The 25638-nt window shown below is 36.0% G+C and overlaps 1 protein-coding gene across 5 annotated transcripts in view; it reads left to right on the top strand.

Moving 5' to 3' along the window:
• Positions 1-25638, top strand: part of LOC150097294 (hepatocyte growth factor-regulated tyrosine kinase substrate-like) — a 274352-nt gene that overhangs the window by 45253 nt on the left and 203461 nt on the right. For all 5 annotated transcript variants that reach the window (XM_090407192.1, XM_090407195.1, XM_090407196.1 and 2 more), the window contains 2 exons: positions 4871-4963; positions 14798-14921. In XM_090407192.1, the coding sequence (XP_090263318.1) occupies positions 4871-4963; positions 14798-14921 (217 nt within the window). The remainder of the gene's footprint in view (positions 1-4870; positions 4964-14797; positions 14922-25638) is intronic.

The raw sequence follows: 25638 nt of genomic DNA on the forward strand, positions 1-25638 counted from the left end.
ATATGAAATATAATATTATACATAATAATACTTGTTTGCTTACACTTGGATAAAGGATTAAATCAAGTATATGATTTCTTGGTATCTTTAATTTATAATACTATACAATATGAAATATACAATTAGCATGATACAATATGAGGCAGCTCACACATAAACTGCTGGTTGAATTTTACTGGCAATACTGTATTATTCTTATTATTCTGGCATCTCTATGGAGTTCAAAGTTTGCTAACCTGTTTGACTGAGTGGTTAAAATATCCACTCTCAGTCCAACAGGTTACAGGTTTGAATCACATCATAGGCATGGATGTTTTAGGATAGCATGGATGTTTCAAGTGAAAATAATATTAACATTAGACCTCCATGGAGTCAAAAGATCCATTGTGGTATTTATGTAACACTGTATGTATGTATGCTTGTATGTAACACTGTTACATACAAAGCTCATCAAACTGTGTTTTCAGCTCATTCAATGTGTCTGCATTTACTACACTGCCAGACAAGGCATTCCACTTATCAACCACTTTCCATGCAAAAAACCTGCTCCCTTCTCCTTTGCTAACATCCTCCTCATACCATTTTCAAGGATGGACCACTTGTTCTATCCTCCCCTCCTATTCTGGCATCTGTGAAAAATTTCTTCCACATTAACCTAGTAACAATCCCTTACTAACATAATATCTCAGTTATATTCCCTCTTTTCCTCCTATTCACAAAAGACTTTGCAAATTGCATTCCCTCAGTGTGTCTTTATATTTCATATTCCAAACCAGTTACCACCTTATTCAGTCTTCTCTGGAACCTTTCTAATATATCCTCATCTTTGAAAACCAGGTGACCAGATCTGTGCATAATAATCCATATGACCCCTGATCAAAGCCTTATATAACAAAACCATAACCTCTTTATTTCTGCACATTAAGTTCCTTTGCATCATTGCTATAATTTGATGTGATGACTTTAAAACTTGTACAATGTGATACCTGAACTTCAGGTGCTTGTCCACTGCCACCTCCAGATCTTGTCTCCTCAACCTCTTTAAAAATTTTCTCACTAAGTGTATACTTTGCATTCCATTTTTGCCCACCAAATTTCAAAACTTGACACTTTGCAACATTGAATTGAGAGTTCCACTCATTGTCCCACTCATACAATCTGTTCAAGTCCTATAATGTCACAGCATCTGCTTTTTCTTGTTGTTCTTCCCAGTTTTGCATCATTTGCAAACAGTTGTACATCTCCAGTTAAACCCATCCCAGTTTCATTAATATACAAGTTAAACAATAATACTCCCAAAATAGGTTCTTGTGGCACACCACTAATGATTTTCCTCTTTCAGGATACCTCACCCCCCTTATACAACTTGCTGATACCCGTTCTAACATTCAGTCACATTTTCAGCTCATTAAACTAGTATCCAATCCCATCTGCTTTAGTTTAGTTTCCAATTTGTGTGGCAATCTATCAAAAACTTTTGCAAAATTTAAGTATACCTCTATATTCATTTCACTTGTAAATACATTCATCACCTTGTTATAGTACATAAGTAAGTTAGTAAACCATCATGAACTCCCTTTAACAAGCCTATGCTGATAATAACAGAGGATACTGCTGTTATCAATACACTTCTGTATGTTTTCAACAACCTCTCCAACACCTCAACTACAACTCCAGGTATACAGATCGGCCTATAATTTGTAGCCTTAGCCTTATCACCATCTTTGTGAAGTAGATCAGTTTTACCTTCCTTCCATTGCTTTGGGACTTGTGCTGTGGCAAGATTTTTGTTAAACAAGTAAGTCAAGACTGATGCTAACTCCTTGGAATATTCCCTTAAGATATGTCGTTATACATCATCAAGTCCTATTGCCTTAATGATATCATGCCTATTAACTCCTTGTATACTTCTTGTTCACTCACCATTAAGTCCTCCCATTTGTTGAACACTTGGGCTTCTCCTCATTTCATACTGAAAATGAAACACTGATGAATTGTTCACTGAATACCTTAAGTATCCTCTGCAACAGTTACTAAGCTACCATTTTCATCCATCAACATCATCTTGCCATAATCATTCTTTTTTCTGTTTACCACAAAGTGGAAAAAAAAAACTAGGATTTTTCTTGGTGTGATTTGTTAATTTTTGCTTATACTGCACTTTTTCTGTCCTTACCAACTGAATTACCTTCCTGGTCTTTATTCTTTTCATACAACTGATTACCATTATTCATCTTGCAGTCTCCACAGAGCCTTCTTCTTACAGTTTTCGTTCTTAATCCCTTCATTCATCCATTCAACATCTATCTTATTCATCTTTTTTTTTGCTCTTCAGAATACATTCATGCATTGATGCTGTTAAGTAGAAGTAATTTCCATCTCACTTAAGAATAATAACTTCTTACTCCATGCTATAGTTTCAACCTATCTCTTAAGCTTTTCATAACTTCCTTCTTCCTTTTATACTCACCAGATTTCACACACCAGCCTTCCTGAGCTTGCAGCTAAGTCATTGTTTTAATATTAATGGATTGTACATGAGAGTGGCAGTGAAGATTGACTGTTGTAGATGTTTCATGAGCCCGAAGTGAGAGAATGAAGTAGCAGAAGGTACTGAAAGCTGTGAAACCGAAAGTATTGGAGTGAATGGAGTCCTGGGTTTAAATGATGGTGAAGGAAATGTGAAAGAGAGTATAAATGAGGTGATTGAAAATAGTGGCAAGATAGCATATGTGGAAGTTCAGGAGAATGTAGAAGACCTGAATAAAGAAATAGCTTACTTGCATGTAGTCCTTCACAGGACAAAGTGTAATATTCAAAAGCTGTAGAAATAGAAGAAATTAATTGAACTGAGAACAGAAAAAAAAAAAAGCAAGTAGCCAAAAAAAAATTTTTTTTAAATAAATGAGAGAAAGAGTGTAAGCAGATAATTTTTTATAGTGATTCTCTAATAAGGGGAGTACTTCACGAAAGCACCACAAAAACTTGTTTCAACGGTGCAAAAATTAATAATATTAGTAATGCTGTTGGAATGCAGAAAAGGAAGGTGAAAGAATTGATTGTTTTGGCTGGAACCAATGGTTGTGTTGCATTGGTGGATTTCTTTGAAACTCCCTTCTAAATTCTCTTTGCACTTCACTTATGTTCTCATACTTCCAGTAGCACTTTACGATAAATTTCCTTTCCTCAAAGCTTAGTCTCATTTCAGCCATTATTTCAAATCAGTCTGATTGGAAATATATATTTCCTATCAGACTCATTTCCTGTATGTATATATCAGTGGAATTGCATGCATTTTGGTTGGATGTGCTTTTGTGGCTTATGCAACCTGCGCTACAAAATTCACATCATTTTGACCCATATGATTCCATTTTTATTGATGTGTGAAAGTTTTAAAAGTGTGTAGCACATCAGTGCTCATCTTAATTGGTCTAATGCAATTAATTATAGGATAACTTTGAATACTTTAATCTATCAATTAATTGTAGCCAAATCTGCACAGAGTGGGGTACAATGTGTTTGTTTTATAATGAAGGAGAATACTATATTTGGTTGATATATTTGAATTACTCAAGGTGTAAAATTTGGAAGAGGAGGAGGATGCTTACCTCCTTCGACTACAACATTGTTTCCCATTGTAAATATGGGCAAAAAAGTTATAAATTTATAGAAAATTATATATTAAAAACTTGTCTATATTTATATATAAAAACTTGCCTGTTATGTTAGTTCACACTTCACACATGCAAAACAGATGAAACTCAGAAAACAAAAACAACAACTCATGACAAATGACAACGTTTAATTGGATTTGTTGACAAAATAACCAGTCACAGCCTCTATGTGCTATTGTCTCAGAGCTTACCCTGCCTCGCCTTCTGAGCAGTTTAAAACAACTAGAATGCTAAGAATTCGACCCACTGTGCCATCTGTACATTTTTTCAAAAGGCTCAAAGGTATATGTATCTTGAATGCACACCCGGGATATTAACGTGAATGTGATGCAATGTTTACACATCAAAAAGTATCCTCTTCATGAAGCATTACCATATTGTATAATTATCGATAATTTTAGGAATGACACAAATCCATGAAACAATTAGGGGAGTCTTTAATGGGAATAAATGCAAAAATATATTCCTTGAGATCATCAAGGAATAGTACAAAAGTAAAGATACGTACATGCAAATAAGAGAAACTAACATGAAGAAACAAGGCAAGTCCTAAAATTGCATCACCTAGATTAGTTAAATAGGCAGTTGTACTAATGGTTTGAAAATATACATTTCACAGATATGAGGCAGTTTATGCATCCAAACTTATTCAAAATAGGATTGTTTTTAAAGGAAGAGGAAGTTTCATGGAACATTCTTTTATATTTATATTTTGGTTCTGTGATATAAGGTGGCTTTCTTCCAGTGAATTTTTTGCAAGTATCCAAGGCATGACTGCAGGAACTGAGTGGTCATAGTGGTAGTACTGGATATAGGTTTGTGTTCAGAGAAAGATATGCATTATTTAGGTTTGGTGATTCAGAAACAAAGTTGTTGATAATGAACATGTTGGAAAATTAGTGATCCTTCAATAATAAAATAAACAAATCATCATGATTTTCATAATGATTTGTTTATTTTAATAAAATATAATATTAATATTATGTGAATATAATCAATATTATATTATATCCAAATCTAATAATAATTGGAATTTTATTATATTTGTTGGAATTTATTGGTGTGTGTATTAATAAAAGAACTTCCACTTGGATTAATTAAAGTAATACATATTTACATATAAATTGAAAATAAATCACTGTGAATAGTCCTTTTCGTTCTTACTTTTTTGTGTTTTGTATTATTAAATATTTTAGGTTCTTGAATCATGTGCAAAAAATTGTGGAACTGCTATTCACCAAGAAATATCTGCTAGATCATTTATGGAAGAACTCAGAGAGCTAGTTAAGGTGAGCCAATACTTATATATTGCCAGTTTGAATGATTTAATAAAAATAAAAAGTTGTTTACTGAATTAAAGTTTATGAAGTATGTTTAACGTAATGCAGATTTGGAATTTTCCATATAAACTTCTTGGCATAAAGGTCAAAGCTGTACAACTGAGAGGAGACCTCCACATAGCCTTTAAAGGAATGCGGAGAAACCGACCAGGGCTTCTGACCTAATGTCCAATCCTCACCTTCTCGTGGTGCACCCTGTTGGGTATCTACTTTGATACTGAACGAATGAGGATGGGCCTGGCTATTTGGGATTTAGCCGACCAAATTGTATTCTTATTGGTTAAACCAAAATAAAAAATGATGGTACAACATGACAAAATTTCATGCCGGCTGGGGCGTCGCCCGGTTAAACAAGGCCCCCGTTGTTTTCGCCAGGGAACCAGGGCGAACAGCGAAAAGTCAGCTACTGGAACAAATCTGAAAACAAACCCCAACTCAACATCACCAGAGTTTAAAGATCGGTACTATCAACGTAAGAAGCCTGAATGGCAAAGAAATGGAGCTAGCTGAGGAATTAGATAAGTACCAGATCGACATAATAGGGGTGACTGAAACAAAAAAGACCAAAACTGGTGAGATCTTTCTGAGCAATAAATACAAAAATGTTATATTCAGGCAATGACAATCAAGGAAAAGAAGGAGTAGCCATAGTATTCAACACAAAATACGAGGCTAATCTTCTTGAATGGCAGTCAGTCTCAAGTAAAGTAATGTGGGCAAAATATGAGAATGGGGAACTGGACAATGAGACTTATTTGTGCCTATGGTCCCACAGAAGGTTCTACTAAGGTAGAAGTGGAGGAATTTTTTGAGGCTTTAGAAAAAGCAACTGACACAATGAAAAAGAAAAAAGTTGGTCCTTGTTGGGGATCTAAATAGTAGAGTAGGAAATGATTGTGAGACATACAAAAATATTTTGGGAAAATTTGGAGAAAAGAGCAAAAGCTAATAATAATGGCAAATATCTGTTGGATTTCTGCTCAGGACATGGACTGGTTATTACTAACACCATGTTCCAACATAAAAATGTGCACAAATTCACATGGAGAGAAGAGGCAAGGAATAAGAAAAGTCTCATTGACTATGTTATTGTTGATAGTGATGTTTTCTCCCTGGTGCAGGACACCAGAGTATACAGAGGATTTGAAATTGGAAGTGATCACTATTTAGTCTTGAGCAGGATAAAATTGAATTTCATATTGAAAAGAATAACATGTAAGAAAGTTTTAAAGCGAATAAAAGTTGAGCAGCTCTCAGATGTGAACTGTAGACTAAAATACAGAAATATTATTGAAAAGAAAATGAAAGAGTTTGAGAACAGGAATCAAACCTTGGAGATTCAGTGGCAAACTCTGAAGGAAACGTTGATTGATTCTGCCAGAGAGGCATGTCGTGAGGTTGTGTGCAAGGATAAAAAAATCAGAACTCCCTGGTGGACACAGGAAGTTAAAGAGGCAGTGAAGGAAAAGAAGAAAGCATATCAAAAGTTCCTGGCAAATAAGTCAGCTTTTACTCTTACAGAATACAGAGACAAATGCAAGAAAGCTAAACAGTGTGTAAAACTAGCTAAACAAAAGTCATGGGAGGACTTTGGGAAGAATATAGAAAATAAATATCAAGAAGGTGGCAAAATATTCTGGAGGTTGTTGAAGAAGCTTAGGAATGGAGGAAAGAGTGCTGTAAAAGGAATTAGAGATGATAAAGGTGAAATGAAAACAAGAGAAAAAGATGTCCTTGAAGTATTGAGTAATTACTTTGAAAAAACTGCTAAATGAAACAAGCAGTGATGACAGCACAGTGATAAAAAACACTGACCAGGCATGCAGTCAGGAATACATATCCATACTTGAAGTAGAAAAAGCCATCAAAGGCTTGAAATGTGGAAAGGCAGCAGGAGTAGATGATATTCGACCAGAAATGCTGAAGTATGGGTGGTATAAGAGTCTTACAGTGGCTGCACTGCATAGTTCAGAAGGCCCTGGACAGAGGGACGAATTTCCCGATGATTGGAGTAGAGCTCTCATAGTACCCATATATAAAAAGAGAAATAAAACTGAATGTGAGAATTACAGAGGTATTTCCCTACTGAGTGTTCCTGGCAAGATCTATGCAAGTATACTTGGGAAACGGTTGAGAAGAGTTGTGGAAGAAAAGCTTGGTGAAGAACAAGCTGGATTCAGGCCAAATAGAGGCTGTCAGGATCAGATCTTCACTTTACGACAAATAGTCGAGAAAGCATAGGAATATAACAAAGATCTGTATTTAAGTTTTGTCGATTTGGAAAAGGCATATGACAAGGTGCCAAGAGAGAAGCTATTCAATACGCTGCAGTTTATATGGTGTCCAATGGGGGCATTATATCAAGCAATACTTAGTCTTTATTTGAGTTGTGAGTCAGCAGTTAGAATTGAAGGAAGTACAGGAAGATGGTTTAATGTTAAATCTGGTGTGAGGACAAGGATGTACATTATCCCCTCTGTTATTCATTATCTATATGGATCACATTATGAAGGAATGTGGTATTAAACCTGATATCAAATTTGGAGATGTTAATGTCAGCTCTTTGCTTTATGCGGATGATGTTATACCTCTAAATAAATCCGCTACAAGTCTGCAAGATTCTCTGACTAAATTGAATAGCTGTTGTAATAGATATGGTATGAAGGTCAGCAATAAAAAGACAAAGACAATGAAAATAGGCAGAATCATTGAAAATGTCAACTGTGTTGTGAATGGAGAACCTGTGGAAACAAGTAAAAACATTTCAGCTACTTAGGCACGATTTTTTAGTGAAGATGGTAAATTAAATATAGAAATAGACAACAGAATCAGCAAAGCTGGTATCGTGGGGAAGTCAATTGAATAAATTCATATGGAATAAGAAAGAAATTAGTCGGAACACTAAATTAGCTGTATACAAGACTGTGTTTCAAACCAATTTTAACTTATGGATTTGAGAGCTGGGTCAGAAGTAAAAACACTTGACCAAAGGACTAGAGACTTCAGATATGAGAGTCCCTGAGAAAGATTAGAGGCGTGAACAGATGGCATCAATGGCAAATGTCATATTAAAAAATGAGGATATTAGGAAAGAACTTGACATTGTCAGCATCCAGGAATGCATTAGCAGAGCTAATCTCAGATGGTATGGTCACTTAAATAGAATGGGAGAGGAAAGATTAGCAAAACAAGTGTTCTCTGCCAGGTTGCCAGGAAAATGACCCAGAGGAAGACCAAGATTATAGGTGGATTGATACGGTACAAAGTGCCTTAGACGATAGAAATATAAGAATCTGATAATGTTGGAGTCTTGACAAGTAACAGACTGATTTGGAGGAAAATTGTAGATACGAAGTTAGTAATGATGTAATTTTTTTCATGTAGTACTGTCATATCCTGTACACCCCTTCAGGGTACATGGCAGGAATTTGATGATGATGATGAACTTCTTGGCATTGTATATGGAAAGGAGTTAGCTAGTTGCATGGGACATTTTTTGCCTCCTCCTAGACACTTGGGAACCCTTACCCCACCACCACTACCACTCCTCCACACACACACACACACACACACACACACACACACACACACACACACACACACACACACACACACACATGCATGCATGCATGCGTCCCCTGCAAAATGTAAAGAGAATGCATGCTTTTGACATACTTTGAAGACTGGGATAAAGATAAGTTACCTGACTATTGTCAAGTAACTGAGTAGTAAAAGGGGTAATGTCTTAATACATTACTTGGGCACTAGTTTAATAATATAACTAATCATATAATGTTTAAAAAAAGAATAAGAGATAAAGTAGAGGAAGGATCAAGGTAAGAGTAATTAGTTTAATTTTAGGAAGGGAAAATGGATTAATTCATTGATTTCTTTTTTCATGTAAGGGAAGTGATGAAGAATTAAGAATATGTCTTTTTATGCCATTTTTTGATTAAGAAAAAAGCTTTGATTGGATTCAGCGAGGAAAAAGTCTCGCAAGTGTAGAATAGGAAAAGAAGAAATAGTTATGATAAAGAATACTTATTAAATATAACAGCTGTGTGAAGATGAGATTTGGTAATTTACAGTTGCTTATTCTTTATATATAGCAACTCAGAATGTCTTATTATTGCTGGAGATGGTTATAAACACTGCCCTAGATCAGGGGTCAGCAACCTTTACAGACTCGCAGGCCACATTCAAATTTTATTTTTAATAATTGGACCGCAAACGTTTAATTAAGAGAAAATTGTGAGTGAAAAAAAAACTTTTTAAGTTATCAATTTTATTATATCAATCTTAAAAAAACACAGAAATATTTAAAGTTTGAGATTACAACATAAAGTATGATATTCTTGTAATGATGTCTGATATATTCTTTTATAACAGCAACAGTGTTAAGTTCTGAATGAAACTAAAATTAAATTAATTCACGTTTCCTACAGACTTAACATGGGTTTGCATTTGACACATATATTGATATATCAGATGTACTAATTTCTTGTAACTTATAAAAAAAATTACTAAATAGAGGATATTTTCATTACTTCATGTTATGATCTAAATATTGTAAATTGTTTAATGTTTAAACTTTGCTACTTTTGTGTAAATACTTATAAATTGCTGGGAGAAATGATAATCTGATTAAGTAAAAATGGCTAGAATCTAAACACGTGCTACAAGTACGCGTGCAACCTTTTAGATAAGCATGCAGTTCCCCCCCCCCACACACACACACATATACACCGAAGAGCATGCTAAGATTTCTGTGTGTGGCGATAAGTACTGGGAGGAGTTTATATAGGTTGGCACGGAAAAAGGGGAGGAGAAAAGCAATGACATAGAAAGGAACAATGGTGTGTGATTTAAAAAGCATAGTAGTGCCTGGCCAGCTCTCTTGCTCTTGTGTTTTTGGAACCTCCTTGTGGCACCTTCTCATCCCCCGTTTTCGACGACGCCATCGAGACAAAGACTTGAAGGAACATGCCGTGATATCCATGAAAGTTTGCCGGTCAGCAATCAACCCAGCGGAAGGAAGCCTCCGACTTCCCCGGAGATAACTACACCATGTTGAGCCAGTTGACCAGAGAACGACAAGCACTTACTTTTGGCGGCGGAGATAAGTCCAGCCCGGACCCTCTGAAGAATATTACAGATAAGGTAGAATGAATCAGGAGTCAAGAACAAATGTCCAGTTGTGATGTGTGTGATGGCCAAATAGTTCCCCAGCAGTTGGTAATGTACAGTATAGTATTAATAAGTAACTGTGTTTAAGAAGAAATTCTGTAACTATAGGAAGGACTTTAGAGATTGTTTTCTTTTAAAGTAGAGTAATTATGAGATTTTAGTGAAGGAATTAGTGCGGAAGCACGTGGAGCTAACTTAGTGATTCAATAAGTAACAATCCTTTAGTATTGAAGTGTAGAGAAGAGCATGATTGATCTTAAAATAGAATGTGGTTATTAGAATTGATTTTCCTTTGTTTTGCATGCTATGATAAAAGTAGAGAGTTTGAATAACTCTGCTCATCCTTTAGAATTCGTGGATTAACATATCAGTGTATGTTCATAAAGTGTAAGATGTCTCAATTAAAATTAAATGTTTTCTTCTTTAAGTTTAACTGATGACTTTCCTGATTTTTTTTCTCTATTGTACTTTCTCATTAAATTCGGACCACAGTGGGAGATAAGTTAATAGGGAGGGTACGACTGCATAAATAAGTTATAGTGAAATAAGATAGTATGTTCTGGTTCCTTGATTTTGCACTCTTTGTTAATCTAGGATTCAGGGTGGCGCAGGATAATAGAAATTTTCCCTGAATCCGAAAAAGGAATCAGATCCAGTATTGAAACAAAGGAATTGGTGTTGACCATTAGCAATTCCTTTGTCTTATATCCACAAGCATCGTTCTTAAGAGTGAATAACGGCCCTGAGAGAATATTGAGCTTGAATAAAATATAGAGTAAAACTGACAAATAAAGTAAGGCAAAGTAAGAGAAATTAATTAAAGTATTTAAATTAAGAACAATAAATACAAACATATCCAGACATACATTTTGCAAACAACCAAAGAGATAAAGATTTTACAACAGTTTTATGACAAATAAGACAAAGGGGATTATCCTCATTTTCAATAAAGAAATGCTTGCTGTTCCATTCATCATTAAACCTTCTTCCTTCATCTGCAATTTTATGTTTTCTTGAATCCATTTTTGAAATTATTTTAAGAAATATATATCCTCTGAAAATAATAGTTGATGTTATTGAATTATATTAAAATACGGACCAGTGAACGCGACTGAAAACGTGTGCCAAAATCTTGGTTTTCGCCGGATGAAGTCGCCTGGTTATCCCCACACACGATGACTCACACAGTTGACTCGTGCCAATTTGCACAGCGATATCACGAAGATATATTGGTATAAAATTATTTTTAATTTATTATTCATATTATAAAATGTAAAAAAAAAAAAAAAGAAAGAAAGAAAAAAAATCAGCTAACGCCTTTATAAAATGTATTATTTACATAATTCAGCATATGTGCCATGTAAGTATGGTTAACCTTTTACGGGCCGCCAAAAATGCACGTTTGGGCTGCCATTTGCCAACCCCTGTAGATTGTCAGCATTCTATTGAAAGATGAAGTATAATCTGTATTTGCAGATTATATGAAGATTTGGACATGTTTAGAAGAAGTGTATAGAAGAAATTGATCAAATAGAAAGTGCAGCACAAGTATGGGTTAATTATCGTTAGTAAGAAAAGTAAGGGTATGGTTTTAAATCAGTGAGAAATTTCATGAATATTAATAGTGCTAGACTTTTTTTTTTTTTCCTTATAATGTAAGTAGTTTACTTCATGATGGTCAAGTCACAGGTTTACTGCAATGTAAACTTCTACTTAACAGAAGTTACAAATCTTCAAGACCAATGGTGTAACCTGGAGACATGCAAGGTAATGAGGTAGTACCTCTACCCCTCACAGAAAACACTGTGAGGGGTAGAGGTACTACCTCAATACTTTTCAATATTGGCACTCTCACACTTCACCATATCATGCCACCATTATCACTATGGAATTATCTTCTCATGATACCCAAAACCATCCTTCAATGACTATTCTTCTGCAGGTATTGTTATCACCAGAACTCCATAGAGTCAAAAGACTCAACATGATAGATCTCTGTCACAAACACACACACAGTTCATCAAACCATTCGCTGTCATCACTGCACTCACCACTCAGGCAATGCATTCCAGTCACTTACCATTCTCCATGCAAAAAAACCTGCTTCTCACATCCTTACTCATATCCTCCCTATACAGTTGCTAGGAATGACCTCTTATTCTTTCCCCATTTTACCTCCCGTGGATAGGCTTATGTGTTCATCACACATGTTGAATTGGATTTAAACGGTATTGATCTGAACACAGATTGATAAGAAAATAACTATTTATCAACTTAAAAGCTAATATTTTGCTGGTATTATATCCAGCATCTTCAGAGCACACAAACAAAGTTTGTTACAAATGCGAGATAACCACAATTCGGTGTAACAGTGGGGCTAGTATAAGTAATTGCAGCGTGCAACACAAGACTACAAAGACTAAAGTCTTTGTAGTCTTGTGTTGACTGTGTTGCACGCTGCAATTACTTATACTAGCCCCACTGTTACACCGAATTGTGGTTATCTCGCATTTGTAACAAACTTTGTTTGTGTGCTCTGAAGATGCTGGATATAATACCAGCGAAATATTAGCTTTTAAGTTAATAAATAGTTATTTTCTTATCAATCTGTGTTCGCATCAATACAGTTTAAATCCAATTCAACCATTTTACCTCCATTTAGGAAAAACCTCTGCTACATTAATCTAGCAATAACCCCTTATCAACTTATAACCACCTCAATCATATCCCTTTCTCCTCCTCTTTCTGTCTACTAGACTCTTCAAATTGCATTTTCTCAGCCTTCGTTCATACTCAACATCCTAGAGACCAGAAACCACTTTTAATTAATTGCCTCTGGATCCTTTTCAATGTTTCTTTATCCTTCTGAAAATCAGATGACCAACATTGTATCCAGTAATCCATCTATGGCATGATCAAGGTTTTATACAATGGAACTATAATCTCCTTACTTCTATCCTCTACATCATTACTAGAATCCATTGCACCTCACAATTTCAGCTGTGTGTGTCTCCTCTAAATTTTAAGTCCTTACTATCATTACTTCCAGATCGCTTATTTCCTCCCAGACGTCCCCACCAATACCAATCATGTACTCAGCATCTCATCTTTGTTTCCAAAATTTTAAAACCCTACACTTTTGCATCATTAAACTGGCAACCCTACCTACCTGCCTGCCCAATCACATAATCTATTCAAGTCTTTGTGAAGCCATAATGTCTGCTTTACTCCTCATAACTCTTCCCAGCTTTACACCATCTGAACAGCTACATAACATTCAAACCTTTCCTGTTATCATTAAAATACAAGTTAAACAGTAATAGCTTCAAAAAACAAATCCTTGAGGCACAACACTAATGACTTTCCTCTTCCAAAAAGAGAAAGGGAAAAAATAAAAAGAAGAGTGATTTGTATTTTTGGCACTCTGATTATATATACACACTGCTTGGAAAAAATCAACAGACACCACAGTGTGAGGAACAAACACCATGGCACCCACCTTAATTAGATGAAGGACCTCCTTTTGTTACAATGACCGCAGCAATCTTATGGGACATACTTTCCAGCATACGATAGCTATTAATGAGAATTTTGTACCATTCTTCCTGTAGGCATGTGATGTGGTCCTGGGCATTGTGGGGCAGACATCCCTCGACAGACAGCCTTATGATGTGGTTCATTGTCTCTTGTTGAAAGAGACAATGGTCAGTTCCAAAAAAATGCCACAAAGTAGGAAGCCTTGCATTGTTCAGAATGCTCAGATACTTCTTCGGAGTTCAATGTTCGGGACATCACAGAGGCTTGAGGCCAAACCAGGAGAAACAGGACCATACCATCACACTGCCACTTCTGAATTTCATAGATGGAATTACACACCCTGGAAAGAGATGTTCTCTGGGCATCTGCTACATGAATTCATCTACTCAGCAGAAGATGCAGCATGATCCATCATTCCATAACACAGCTTTCCATGCTTCCACATCCTATTGTACACACTATTTGCACTACTAAAGATGAAACTGCATGTTGTGAGCCTCGGTTGTGCAAATTCATGCTCCAGTTGATGCCCGGAACTCTGCATTCAATATGCTGGCCAACGAATTTAGTTTTTACAAATTATCCTTCACAGCACCCTACAGTTACATTTGTTGAGTATGATGGGTCATCCACTGTGAACGACTATCATTTGCAGTTGATTCTTTCTGCGCTTCCATCTCAATATGGTATCACTGATTGTTGACCTGGGATGACCCAATTTGTCAATAATTTGCTGAACAGATAGGCCTGCAACATGGCATCTTATGTCTCTTTCAAACTCCATCAGTTCCCTTTTTGCTGCCATTTCATCCAGACACAGTTGTACTGACTTGGGAGAATCATATTCTCCTAATATATACCAGATACAAACACAAACTTGTTATATGGCACAATGCATTTTGCCCATACAGGAGTCCATTGACTTCTTTCCAAGTAGTGTGTGTGTGTATTTTTTCTCTTCTATTCTTATGCTTAAACCTTTAAATTTGTTTTGTCCTCACATTGTTGATGAGACTAATATATTCATTTTTTTTTCCTTTTAATCAAATCTTTTTTCAGAAACTTACTAATGAAAATGTAAAGAATAGGATTCTCGAACTGATTCAGATTTGGGCTCATGCTTTTCGTAATGAACCTAAATATAGAGCTGTACAGGATACTCTAAACCTACTAAGGATGGAAGGTGAAATTATGTATTTTTATCATTATTGCTTATATGGTAATTTAAAAAAGATTTGAATGTATAATGAATAAATTTTCAAAACTATCATCTTTAGAATGTCTACTAAAACTTGTGCTTAAATGATGTAATTTACTCAATCACTATATTCGCAATATAGTGGTTAAGCTTTCTCAACAGTCTCAAACTTTCATATTACGTATGAAAGTTTGAGACTGTTGGATCTAGTAATAGCATCCAAAGATCTATCTATAACTCCACAACTTTACCTATGATTGGGAAAAGTGACCATACAGTCTTGTTCTGGAAGGTTGCTTAACATGTGGAATTCTCACTCAAGAATGGGCTTATGTTGAATTACAAATGTCATTGATTATGGCAAACATAGGTGGCCCCTTAGAGCAGTGCCGTGGCACAAGATGCTACAAGGAATGAATGTCAGTGGCTGTGAAGTGGTTAGTAAATCTGTAAGAGAGGCAGCATCAGATTGCATACCCAGACGAAGACTTTGCAGTTACTATGTGACATAGGCTGATCTGAGAATTAAGTTAGATGAACTGAAGGTACTCAACATATATCAATGTGAATACAGTAGTGGTACTGGACAGTATGTCAGCTTGTGCACTATGAGAATGTGCAAGAGAACTGGCAATGCTCTGACAGAAATCAGTCCTGGAAAAATTTGTAGGGATTGGAAAGAGAGTAAGATAGTTGCATTGCATAGAGGCAGCTCCAAGAATGAAATAGCAAATTACAGACCATTTAAAGTTTTGGAAAAGTAAAGGTAAAATTCGGGAATAGTAGATAGGAACATGATGCTGTATGGGGACAGTATAGTTTTGTAAGAGGTAGGTCCTGCCATAGCAATTTACTCATATTTTATAATAGAATGACAGCAGAATTGGATAAGGGAAAAAGGTATCTTGTCAAATACTGCATGGGAAACTATTACAAAAGTTGGAGCAAATGGAAATGATATGAATCTGGTAGCATGGATAGGGGGGAGGCTGACAGACTGACACTAGAAAGTAGTATATGGTGGAGTGGAATCTAAAAAAATGAGGGTGACTAGCAGAGTACCTCAGCGCTATATACTAGGGCCATTAGTTTTTAATTTGCATATATTAGATCCAGCAGGAAATTTAAGGGAATGATATTCATTTGTTTGCTGATGATGCAAATCTGAGGAGGGCAGTAATTGATAAAGGCGATATGATATCCTACAGTATGATTAAATAAATTGGCAGTGTGAACAAACAACGATTACTTTAATGTTGCAAAATGTAAGGTAATGTACTTTAGTATGAAAAGATTTCATACTTTGTGTCATACTGATGGTACTGCATTACAGCATTTGTTGAAGCTAGGAATCTGGGGTGATGGTGGATAGAGAGTTGAAGTTGAGAGGACATATTGCAAAAGTTGAAAAAATAGTTCAAAGGATTACATGGATGTAATACATAAATTCATACATTTCTATAAATAATTTTTGTTTTATAAAAGGGTCTATATTTTTGAGCCAGTTTTCTGTGATTGTCATTTATTAGCAAGTTATGTTAAATTCAGAGCAGCTCAGTTTACTTAATGTTTAAGGTCCAAGGATAAGTACAGATAAACATTGTTATCTTACCTTGTACTAATAATTTACTAGATTCTTTATAGGCAGTTATTGGAGTTATTTTTTTTTATTGAGATTGGGCAGTAGTTATATGTTGTTGGAGGATGTGAGAGATAAAAAATAAAACATATAATGGCTCCTCTTGTTGTGACAAGAACTTGAGTCTTTTTCATTCAAATGGATGTGTCCTGTTATTCTTCCAACTACATTGAGGCAGTAGCATCGTCTTCATAAAAGATGAACAGTTTCTCAGTACTGAGCCCACAGAAATCTTATTGTTATTGTCCTATTCCTTGATACTGATTCCCAAGTGATAATGCTACACAACTCTAAAAATATTTGTCAACCCAAAGGTTAAAGGACAGAACCATATGAGGGCCTCTATAAAGAATCTCATCCATATATACCTATTTCTGTATGAATTACTAATATTACTAATATTTTCAAGATTTTAATTAACCGCAGAATAAACACAAGCTGATTGGTCTGTAGGTTGATGCCCCATTTTACCACCACCCTTATGCAATGGCACTAGCCACTCCATTAGCACTCTTTCATTTTCAAGACTTACGGAATGACTAAGTCAGTGGTCTTTTGGCATTTCCGTACCACTTTTACTAAATATGGCAAAATCTTATTCAGCTTTCCTGCATCCAGAGTATTTAGTATATCAGGTACATTTATTTTATTCACTTCTGCTCCATCTAGGGATAAAACCTGTTTTGACAGAATTAAATAATTAGATAAAATGAACATTTTAAACAACTCTACTATGCATCTGCATCAGTCATTCAACTACTTGTTCCTTCATCCAGCAAGGCCATTTATCTAAAATCATTTCTCCTGGCCACGAAATGAAAGAACTGCCTGTTCTCTCACTGTCTTAGATAACTGTGCTAGTCTTCCCTCATACTCTAATTTCTCCTTTCATACTATACCTGATCTTCATGTTCCTTCCACCACATGCTGCCTAAAATAATTATCCCTCAAGAATTGTAAGTTAAGTTCCATTATTACCATGTTTCCTCTGTCCAGTTTATATTGGACAGAGTTGAAATCTTCCCCATTTGCTGCTTTTCACTTGCTAAGTTTGTTAAACATTTCCCAGTCATCATTCTCTATATTCCCTTGCCTATAACAACATCCCACTAAATGTCCTGTCCATCCCTTCCTTGCATCATATACCCTCAAAGTAATTGGTGCTATATCCCTCTTCATTCTCTACCATGAGGAATCATAGCTCATCTGTGTCATAAATAATCCTCCCCCATATTATATCATGCTGGATCATTTGCAATTCATGCTAATTGCAAATGTATGGGTTGACATGATGGCATCATCATTCTGTACAATAATGGCATGCTACATACTGTAAACTGCATATATGCGGTTATGGTACTACAACTGCCAGATTTTTGACCACTTGCCTGATATTCTGATCTGCATTATGTCCTTTCCATTGCCTCAAACTGTAGGGAGCTTCTCGCTTGCATACAATTTGCAAACTGCATGCTTGTAATCATAAACCATCTTTTGTATATTTTTCTTTTTTTAATGTATTGTGAACAGATTTTCTCAATACATTAAGATGTACTGTGAAAATCTGTTCCCCTTCACCTACACTAAATATAGGTTTATGGATTAATTTTTTATGTTCTTCAGCTGGTTTGCCTGTTTTACAGGAAAAAAGCCTTTCTGCCTCAGTGTGAAACTGTATCTTACTTTCAATTAAAAAAGTGCAGTTTAAAAATTCCTTGTATTCATCTTAATTAATTATGGAGACAACTATCGTGTTATAGTAATGAATTCAGTTTAATATGAACAAAAATAATCACCAAAAATAATTTTTTAAAAAAGGTGTCAAGACAGCAATCATATTCCTTAATTGGATCAAGTTAAAAAATAAAATTTTCTTTGCTAAAGCACTCTGGATCTATGAGAAATTAAAGAGAAAATTCAAATAACCCACAAGAACTTAACAATGCCCCAAAATCAAGTTATGAATTTGAAATATGAATTCTGAGCTACATGAATCCTGATATTTGGAATATGCTTGAAAGGATCACTGACAACTCAGCTGAACTTTGGTAGAAAGGCTTATACATTGGTTATTCATAACTGTTTTTTGAAGAAATCACGATGTATGCTGAATATTAATTACAATAACTTAATACTGCCCATATTTTAGCAAAGTCATGTTGCATTTGACAGGCTTCCACATAGAGCTCTGTTGCATAAATTGGAGCAAATGAGGGGTGGGTGTGAATCTAATGATTTGGATTAGAGGGTGCCTGATGGACAGATATGAAAGACTGGTTTATGGAAGAGTTGAGTCCAGGTGAAGACAGGCGACTGATGATGTACCACAGGGCTCAGTATCTGGTCTTCTGTTTTCTTTAATTTGTACATCAGTGATAGCAATTTGACAGTACAGGATTCAGTTGTTTGCTCATGATGCTAAATTCAGAAGAGCAATAGTAAATGAAGGTGAGGTAAGAGATCCTTCAGGAAGACTTAAATAGACTAGTAGTGTGGGCAAAGGTAAATGGCTGCCAGTTTAATGTGACCAAGTGTAAGGTGATGCACTTTGGGAAGAGATTACATCCCATGTATAGGGATCCCAGATACATTGGAAAAAAATATGGGACACTTATAACTGAGGATGAAAGTTTAGTATGCGCATCCATCACATATGCCAGTCTTACAAAATGATTCTAACTTTTCAAGTATGCGTGTGGTAAGGTTTACTATGCACACACTATACTAAGTATAAGTAAACAAATAGTAAATCCAATTGTTAGGCTGCATATTTTCATTAAGCCACTTTAAGTTGCCTTCAAGTGGTTTTTTGCTTACTATTATAAATACAAAAAAGATTGTTAATACAGTAATGCTTTTCTCACCTGACAGTATTCTAATTAACAATTAGTCTTTCTCACTCTTGCAATACTTTTCTGAAGAATGAATTCTGAAGAAAGAATACGCATTAGCAAAAAATGGGACGATCCCGCATTTTATGGGATGTCTGGGATCCCTACCCATGTACTATATTGATAGTAACCAACTGCAGGAAACTGATAATGTCAGGGACTTGGGGGTGATTGTAGACATGAAGTTTAGAGGGCATATTGTGAATGTATCCAAAACATCACATCAGGGTTGTTGAAGGATATACTAACAAACAGGGATAAGAAGTTATTGCTCTCCTTTATGAGGCTTTAATAAGGCCACATCTGGACTACTGTGAGCAGATATGGACACCTGGATTCTGAAGGGAGAAGAAGCAGTGAAGAGTATCCAGAGGTGAGTAACAAAGATTGTGGCACGTCTATGGAATGCTTCCAATGAGAATGGATTGATGGTCTATGGTCTTCAAAAACTAGCTGATAGGCAAAAAATGAGATGTGATAGAAGTATACAAGCTGTTAGAGTTTTATGGGATTGAAAATGAAGAGACATTTTTTCAGTACTTGGCAGCAAAAGAGAAAACAAGGAGTCATCCATGGAAATTGTATAAAGAGTGCAGTTTGCAAGGATGTTTAGAACTAAATTTTTAGCTTTAGAGTGGTGTGTGAGTAGAATGGGTTGCCAGAAGTGGTGGTGAGTACTTCGTCAGTGAATGAGTTTAAGGAGGGATATGATAAGTATTGTGTGAATAATAGATCTCATGCTTTGAGTCTTCTGACTTCATGAATATACCTGTATGATATATGTTTATTGCTCATTTTCAAGTCGAATTTGTTACAGTAGTCATGTTAATTAATCAGAAAGATTTATATTTAATAGGAAATATCACCTGAATAAAGTAAAGAGTTGAGATGAATACATATCAGTTTTTGATATCATGGGATAATACTTTCCTTCATAATGTGATCTATATAGATGATGAAGAACAGTGGAGATAGCATGCATGCTTGTCTTTTACCTGATTTTATATTAGACCAGCTTCTGTAATTCCTTAATTTCTAACCTGCTCATTGTCATTATCGTCAAATTTGTAAGGTACTTCAAGGGGTGTGTACAGGATACTATAATAGTAATACTTGAAAAGTATGCATTATTACTAAAACTTCCCATCATCAAAATTCCTCCAAATTAGCATGTTATTTATGAGGACTCAGATATTATCCGAGCTTATATTTTGAACCTTCTAAAGCATCTAACTGCTAACTGCATCAATTCGTCTAGATGTTACTTTTCCTTTGGGTCTTTTTTTTTTTTTTTGCTAACCTTTCCTTTCTTATTATGTTTAAGTGACAGTACCATCTGAGATTAGTTCTGCTCACACATTCCTAAATGCTAACAACATCAGGTTTCTTCATAATATCTTTGTCTTTGGTGCCTTCCATTCACTCTAATTTTTCTCAGAACTCTCACTTCTTTAGACTTCAGAGAACAAGAGAGATCAACTGATTTATTTCTAACTCTTGGTTTAAGATCTGTGAATTAAAGTTAGTTGGCAGTAAAAAGCCATTCAAAATGTAAGCATACTGTCTATATGCATCTCCCTTGTCCAGCGATGTATTTACTAGCTTGTTGTAGTACATAAATAAATTGGCAAAACATAATCTCCCTTTAACAAAGCCATGCTGACTATCACAGAAAAACACTACTGTATCCTAGCTCTCACCAACCTAACCAGATACATGGATTGATCTATAATTTGTATCCTTAACCTTATCACAAGTTTACCCTCTTTACAGTCCTTTAGGATTTATGCTGTTTCCCAACTCTTGGGAAACAAGAGCTGTTTCCCAAAGCTCTTGTTTCCCAAGAGTTGGGAAACAAGAGCTTTGGGAAAACAGCTTTTTGTTTCCCAAGAGTTGGGAAACAAAACGCTGTTAACTCCCTCCAACATTCCCTTAAGACCCATGATGATATATTATTTAATACTGTTTCCTTATTGATGAGGTTAATTCCTCATATATATCTCTAGCTTACTCCAACAGTCCATAATGAATTTCTCACTGAAGACTTCAGTTATGTCCTATACAGCAGCTATCAATCTACCATTTTCATCCAGTATATCATCTTACTGTAATCATTCTTCCTTTACTTAACACTTATTGAAAGAACTCTAGGTTTTTCATGGCCTGATTTGCTAATTTCTGCTCATAGTGCACTTTTGCTGTCTTCACCAAACTGAGTCACCTTTCTGGCCTGTTTGTTATACTCTTCATACAACCTATTATTACCATTATATATTGTGCGGTGCCTCCTTATTGCCATCTTCATTAATATATCTCATGCTTTACCCCTTCATTCATCCATTTGACACCTGTCATACAGTACTTAGCCTTTTGAACTTTGGAATACATTAATTGATTCTGTTAAATAGCTTTTGATCAGTGCCCCAAAAAAAAGCATTCACCCTTTTTTTCACTTAACTCTTCATACCATGACATACTAAAGCTCTAAGCCTGTTTCATAAACTTTTAATAATCACTGATCTTGTAGTTCACAGATATCCTTTCCTCACAGGACTCTTCATGTGGCTGGCTACCACCACTTAATCACCTCATGCTCACTCTCATCGTCCGGAGGGAGCTGTGACACTACATTCCTAGTCACATCCATGAAATAATTAGATCTAAGACTTGATCCTCGTGTGGTCTTAATTATGTACTCCTTACGAAAAGTTACCTCTTAAGAAAATCATTTCCTTATTCCCAGATGCTATCTTTTCATCTCTCATCTTCTCATCTTCCTTATACCCTCTTTTACCTTGTGGTGTCGAGGGTCCATTGATCATTCATCGGACCTCACTCTGTTTACAGGATAAGGTGGTCAGCCTTATGCCCCGGTGTATCCTATGCCTGTAGTATTGAGTTCTCAAGGCCAGTTTGCCTGCTTTACGGGATGAGAAACTCCAGAATAAACTGGGGAAAAAACCCTACTGTCCACGCCCAAGACTGGCTAACTTGGCTATGGCTGAGGAAGATCCTTCAGCTCCTCACGTCACCGACAGGAATCGAACCTAGGACACTCCTTCCCCAGGCATATGGTTGCGAAGCACATAGCCACTAGGCTATCCGCGCGGACGCTATCTTTTCATTCCAGTCTATATTACCATAAATAAAATGACTCGTAATAATCACTCTTCCTTTGCTCACTAATCCAAATTGCCTGTACATTTCTTCTTCACATCCTCTACATTCCTCACACAGCTCCATGGCCTATAGAAACATCTAACTAAATAGCTCATTCTGTTGATTTCCCCCATCTCACTCCATACTGTCTCAAAAGCACCGCCATTATTTCTTCCTTGCATCTCTGTCTTGTTTGAACATAATTCCCTGCTGTCATCAACAGCAACCCTCCCCTCCCATTCTTGTACTTTCTATGCCCATGAAGAACATCATACTCCTTAATTTTTATTACCATTAGGATGTTGTCTTCATCCAACCATGTGTCACTTATTCCATCAATTTTTAGGTGAATAAATCCAATCAGTAAAACAGTTTCATATCCCTTATTTCTGATCATCCTGGAATTTGCAAATAAACACAGCAATTGACTTTTAGGTCTATAACCAGTCTTACCCATTACACCTCTCAGATGTGATATCTCTACATCTTCCCCAGACCAACACCAACATCTTTATCACTAACCACTTATCCCTTATATCTTCTCAGGCTCAACTACTGTCCTTACATCACAGGCCATCCTGTTCCTATGGTGACTGTCCCCATACACACATTCACTGCTGCCGCCAACATCCATTCTCTTTATGCTGCATTTCTCTGTTCGCTCATCTTCATCTCTCACTCTACTACTACTACTACTCTTGCCATTCACAAGCACTTCATGCTCACCTGTTCCCCTCTCTTGATCTTTCATGTCACCTCTTTTTTTTTTTTTTCTGATCTCTTGTCACGTGACTCATTAACTTTCTTCTGGCAACAGTCTCTGCAGTTGACTTACATCAAATCCACTTAAATGCAGTCCATCACTTTTCATCCTTCCTTCTAATGCATAACACATTAAGAACTCCATGCCTTTCTCCTCACACAGCTCAGCCAACATACCATTAATGATTCTTGCTCACTGTCTCAACTTGTCATTGTCATTATTATACCCTAGCTACATACTGACAACTTTTCCTACCAGGCTGCTATCTTTCACTCTTCTCAATAATCCCCTGATGTTCATCCTCACATTCTCCCTATGTTCATGTTCAATCCATTTACCTCAGTTTTCATATAAGCCTTTGCCTCTCTCGTTTACTGCAATATCTCCACCTGGATGATATACTCTTGCAAAGTGTCCACTTAGTAATTCTACTATATCACCTGATTCATTTACCTCCCTGCCATTGGAATTCATTAAAATCATTCTGCCATAAACATTATTTCTTTTACTTGCAACATACTGAAGGAACTCTTTGAGATTATCTTTGGCCTGCACTGCTTATTTCCTTTCATACTCTGTTTTTGTCTTTCTTACTACACTGGCTACCCTTCTGGCCTGTGCTTTATACTGATGTACCTGCTGGTCACCTTTCTCCTTGAATTCCCTCCTCAAATTTTTCTTTTTTTGTAGCTCCTGGTTAATGATGCTATTCATCCGTTTAACTCCCACCTGATTTATCCTCCTGAAGTATGCAGTCTGCTATTACTTCCCTCAAACACTCCTTTATTACCTCCTTCCATGCTCTGTCAACATCCAGCTCTTGCAGGTTCTCATACCATGGCATTGCTTCAGGTACTCTCCTAAGTTTGTCATATTTACTGTTCCTGTAATTCTACATATATCCCCTCGCAATTGAAAATTCTGCACATGTTGTCACCTCCCAGGTCAAGGCCATATGATCACTCTCACTAATTGGTGGCAATGTTGTTGCATTGGTTATAGACAAATTCTCTGGTGCCATTACTAGATTTTGCACTCTCAAACTCCTAGTTTATTTCATCACATGCTGCTCCAGGTAATTATTCCTTAGACTGCATAAATTCCATTTCTTTCCTTCTATGCATCCTTTCCTCCTTCCAATATATGTTCCCATTGTTAAAATTCCCATAAAAATTACCTGCCTTTCTCTCATTGAGCATATTTGCCAATGCATACTATTCCCATCATCTTTTCCATACCCTGGTCTATAGAGGCCTCCAACTGTATATTTTGTTCTGCTGGCCACTGTCTCACACCAGATTGCCTCAAATGTGCTATTTTCACTGGCCTAGAGTTGAACTTCTACTCTTTTTGGTTGCAGTTCATCGGCTATCATAAGTAATACTCCTCCTCCTCCTCCCTCCATTCTTTTCTCTCTGTCCTCTCTGAACACTCTATACCCTTCACATTCTGTCCCACTAACTATATCATCTTCTGTCAGCCATGTCTCACTAATGCCAATAACCTTTGGCCAGGATTAACTAACCAATGCCAAAAACTCCTCCTCCTTGTTCAGAATGCTCCTGGCATTAATATACATAAAGTGCAAAAGTCCCTTAGGCCCACTGTTATCCTGACACTTTATACTAACTATGCCATTCTGGTTTCTTACCAGTGGTACTAACTTTGGCATTTTTTTTGTTTACATTCTTACACTGAACTGCCTCACTGATATATATGTGTACCCACTCAACCCCCCCCCCCCCAAAAAAGCTCTAGTTTCCACTTTCATTTCATTCACATTACTTTTTCCAGACTCTGAACACCAAATCCATTCAGATGCACCCTCCTTCTTGTATAAGTCCTTTTGTCTGTTGAATTCACTCTACACATCCACAGACTCCACATTATTCCTCCTTCATAAGCTATGCATCGACTCATTCACTGTTATGGCCATCCTTCTCAGTTCAAAATCAGACTCACTATATTTACTATCTTAAATTATAAAAGAATGTTTGTTATCTGGATAATATTTTTCCATATTTCAAACTACTATTTTCAGAGCAAAACATGTTGCAGTTTACATGAGATATTGAGTATAATGGACAAAAGATCTAAAGTCCAAATTTTATAATTTAGTTTTGTTTGACATTTTAATACCTTTAAAATTAAAATAAGTTATGAATAACATCCAACACCTAAGCATGTCAACTAGGAGTATGTCTTTTTATGCTTATCCAGGATGCCATGTGAAATGTTATTGCTGATTAA

This window comes from Typopeltis vanoorti, chromosome 17 (assembly GCF_054136105.1).
Source record: "Typopeltis vanoorti isolate ZY-2024b chromosome 17, IOZ_Tvanoo_1.0, whole genome shotgun sequence".
NCBI classification, from domain to species: Eukaryota; Metazoa; Arthropoda; class Arachnida; order Uropygi; family Thelyphonidae; genus Typopeltis; species Typopeltis vanoorti.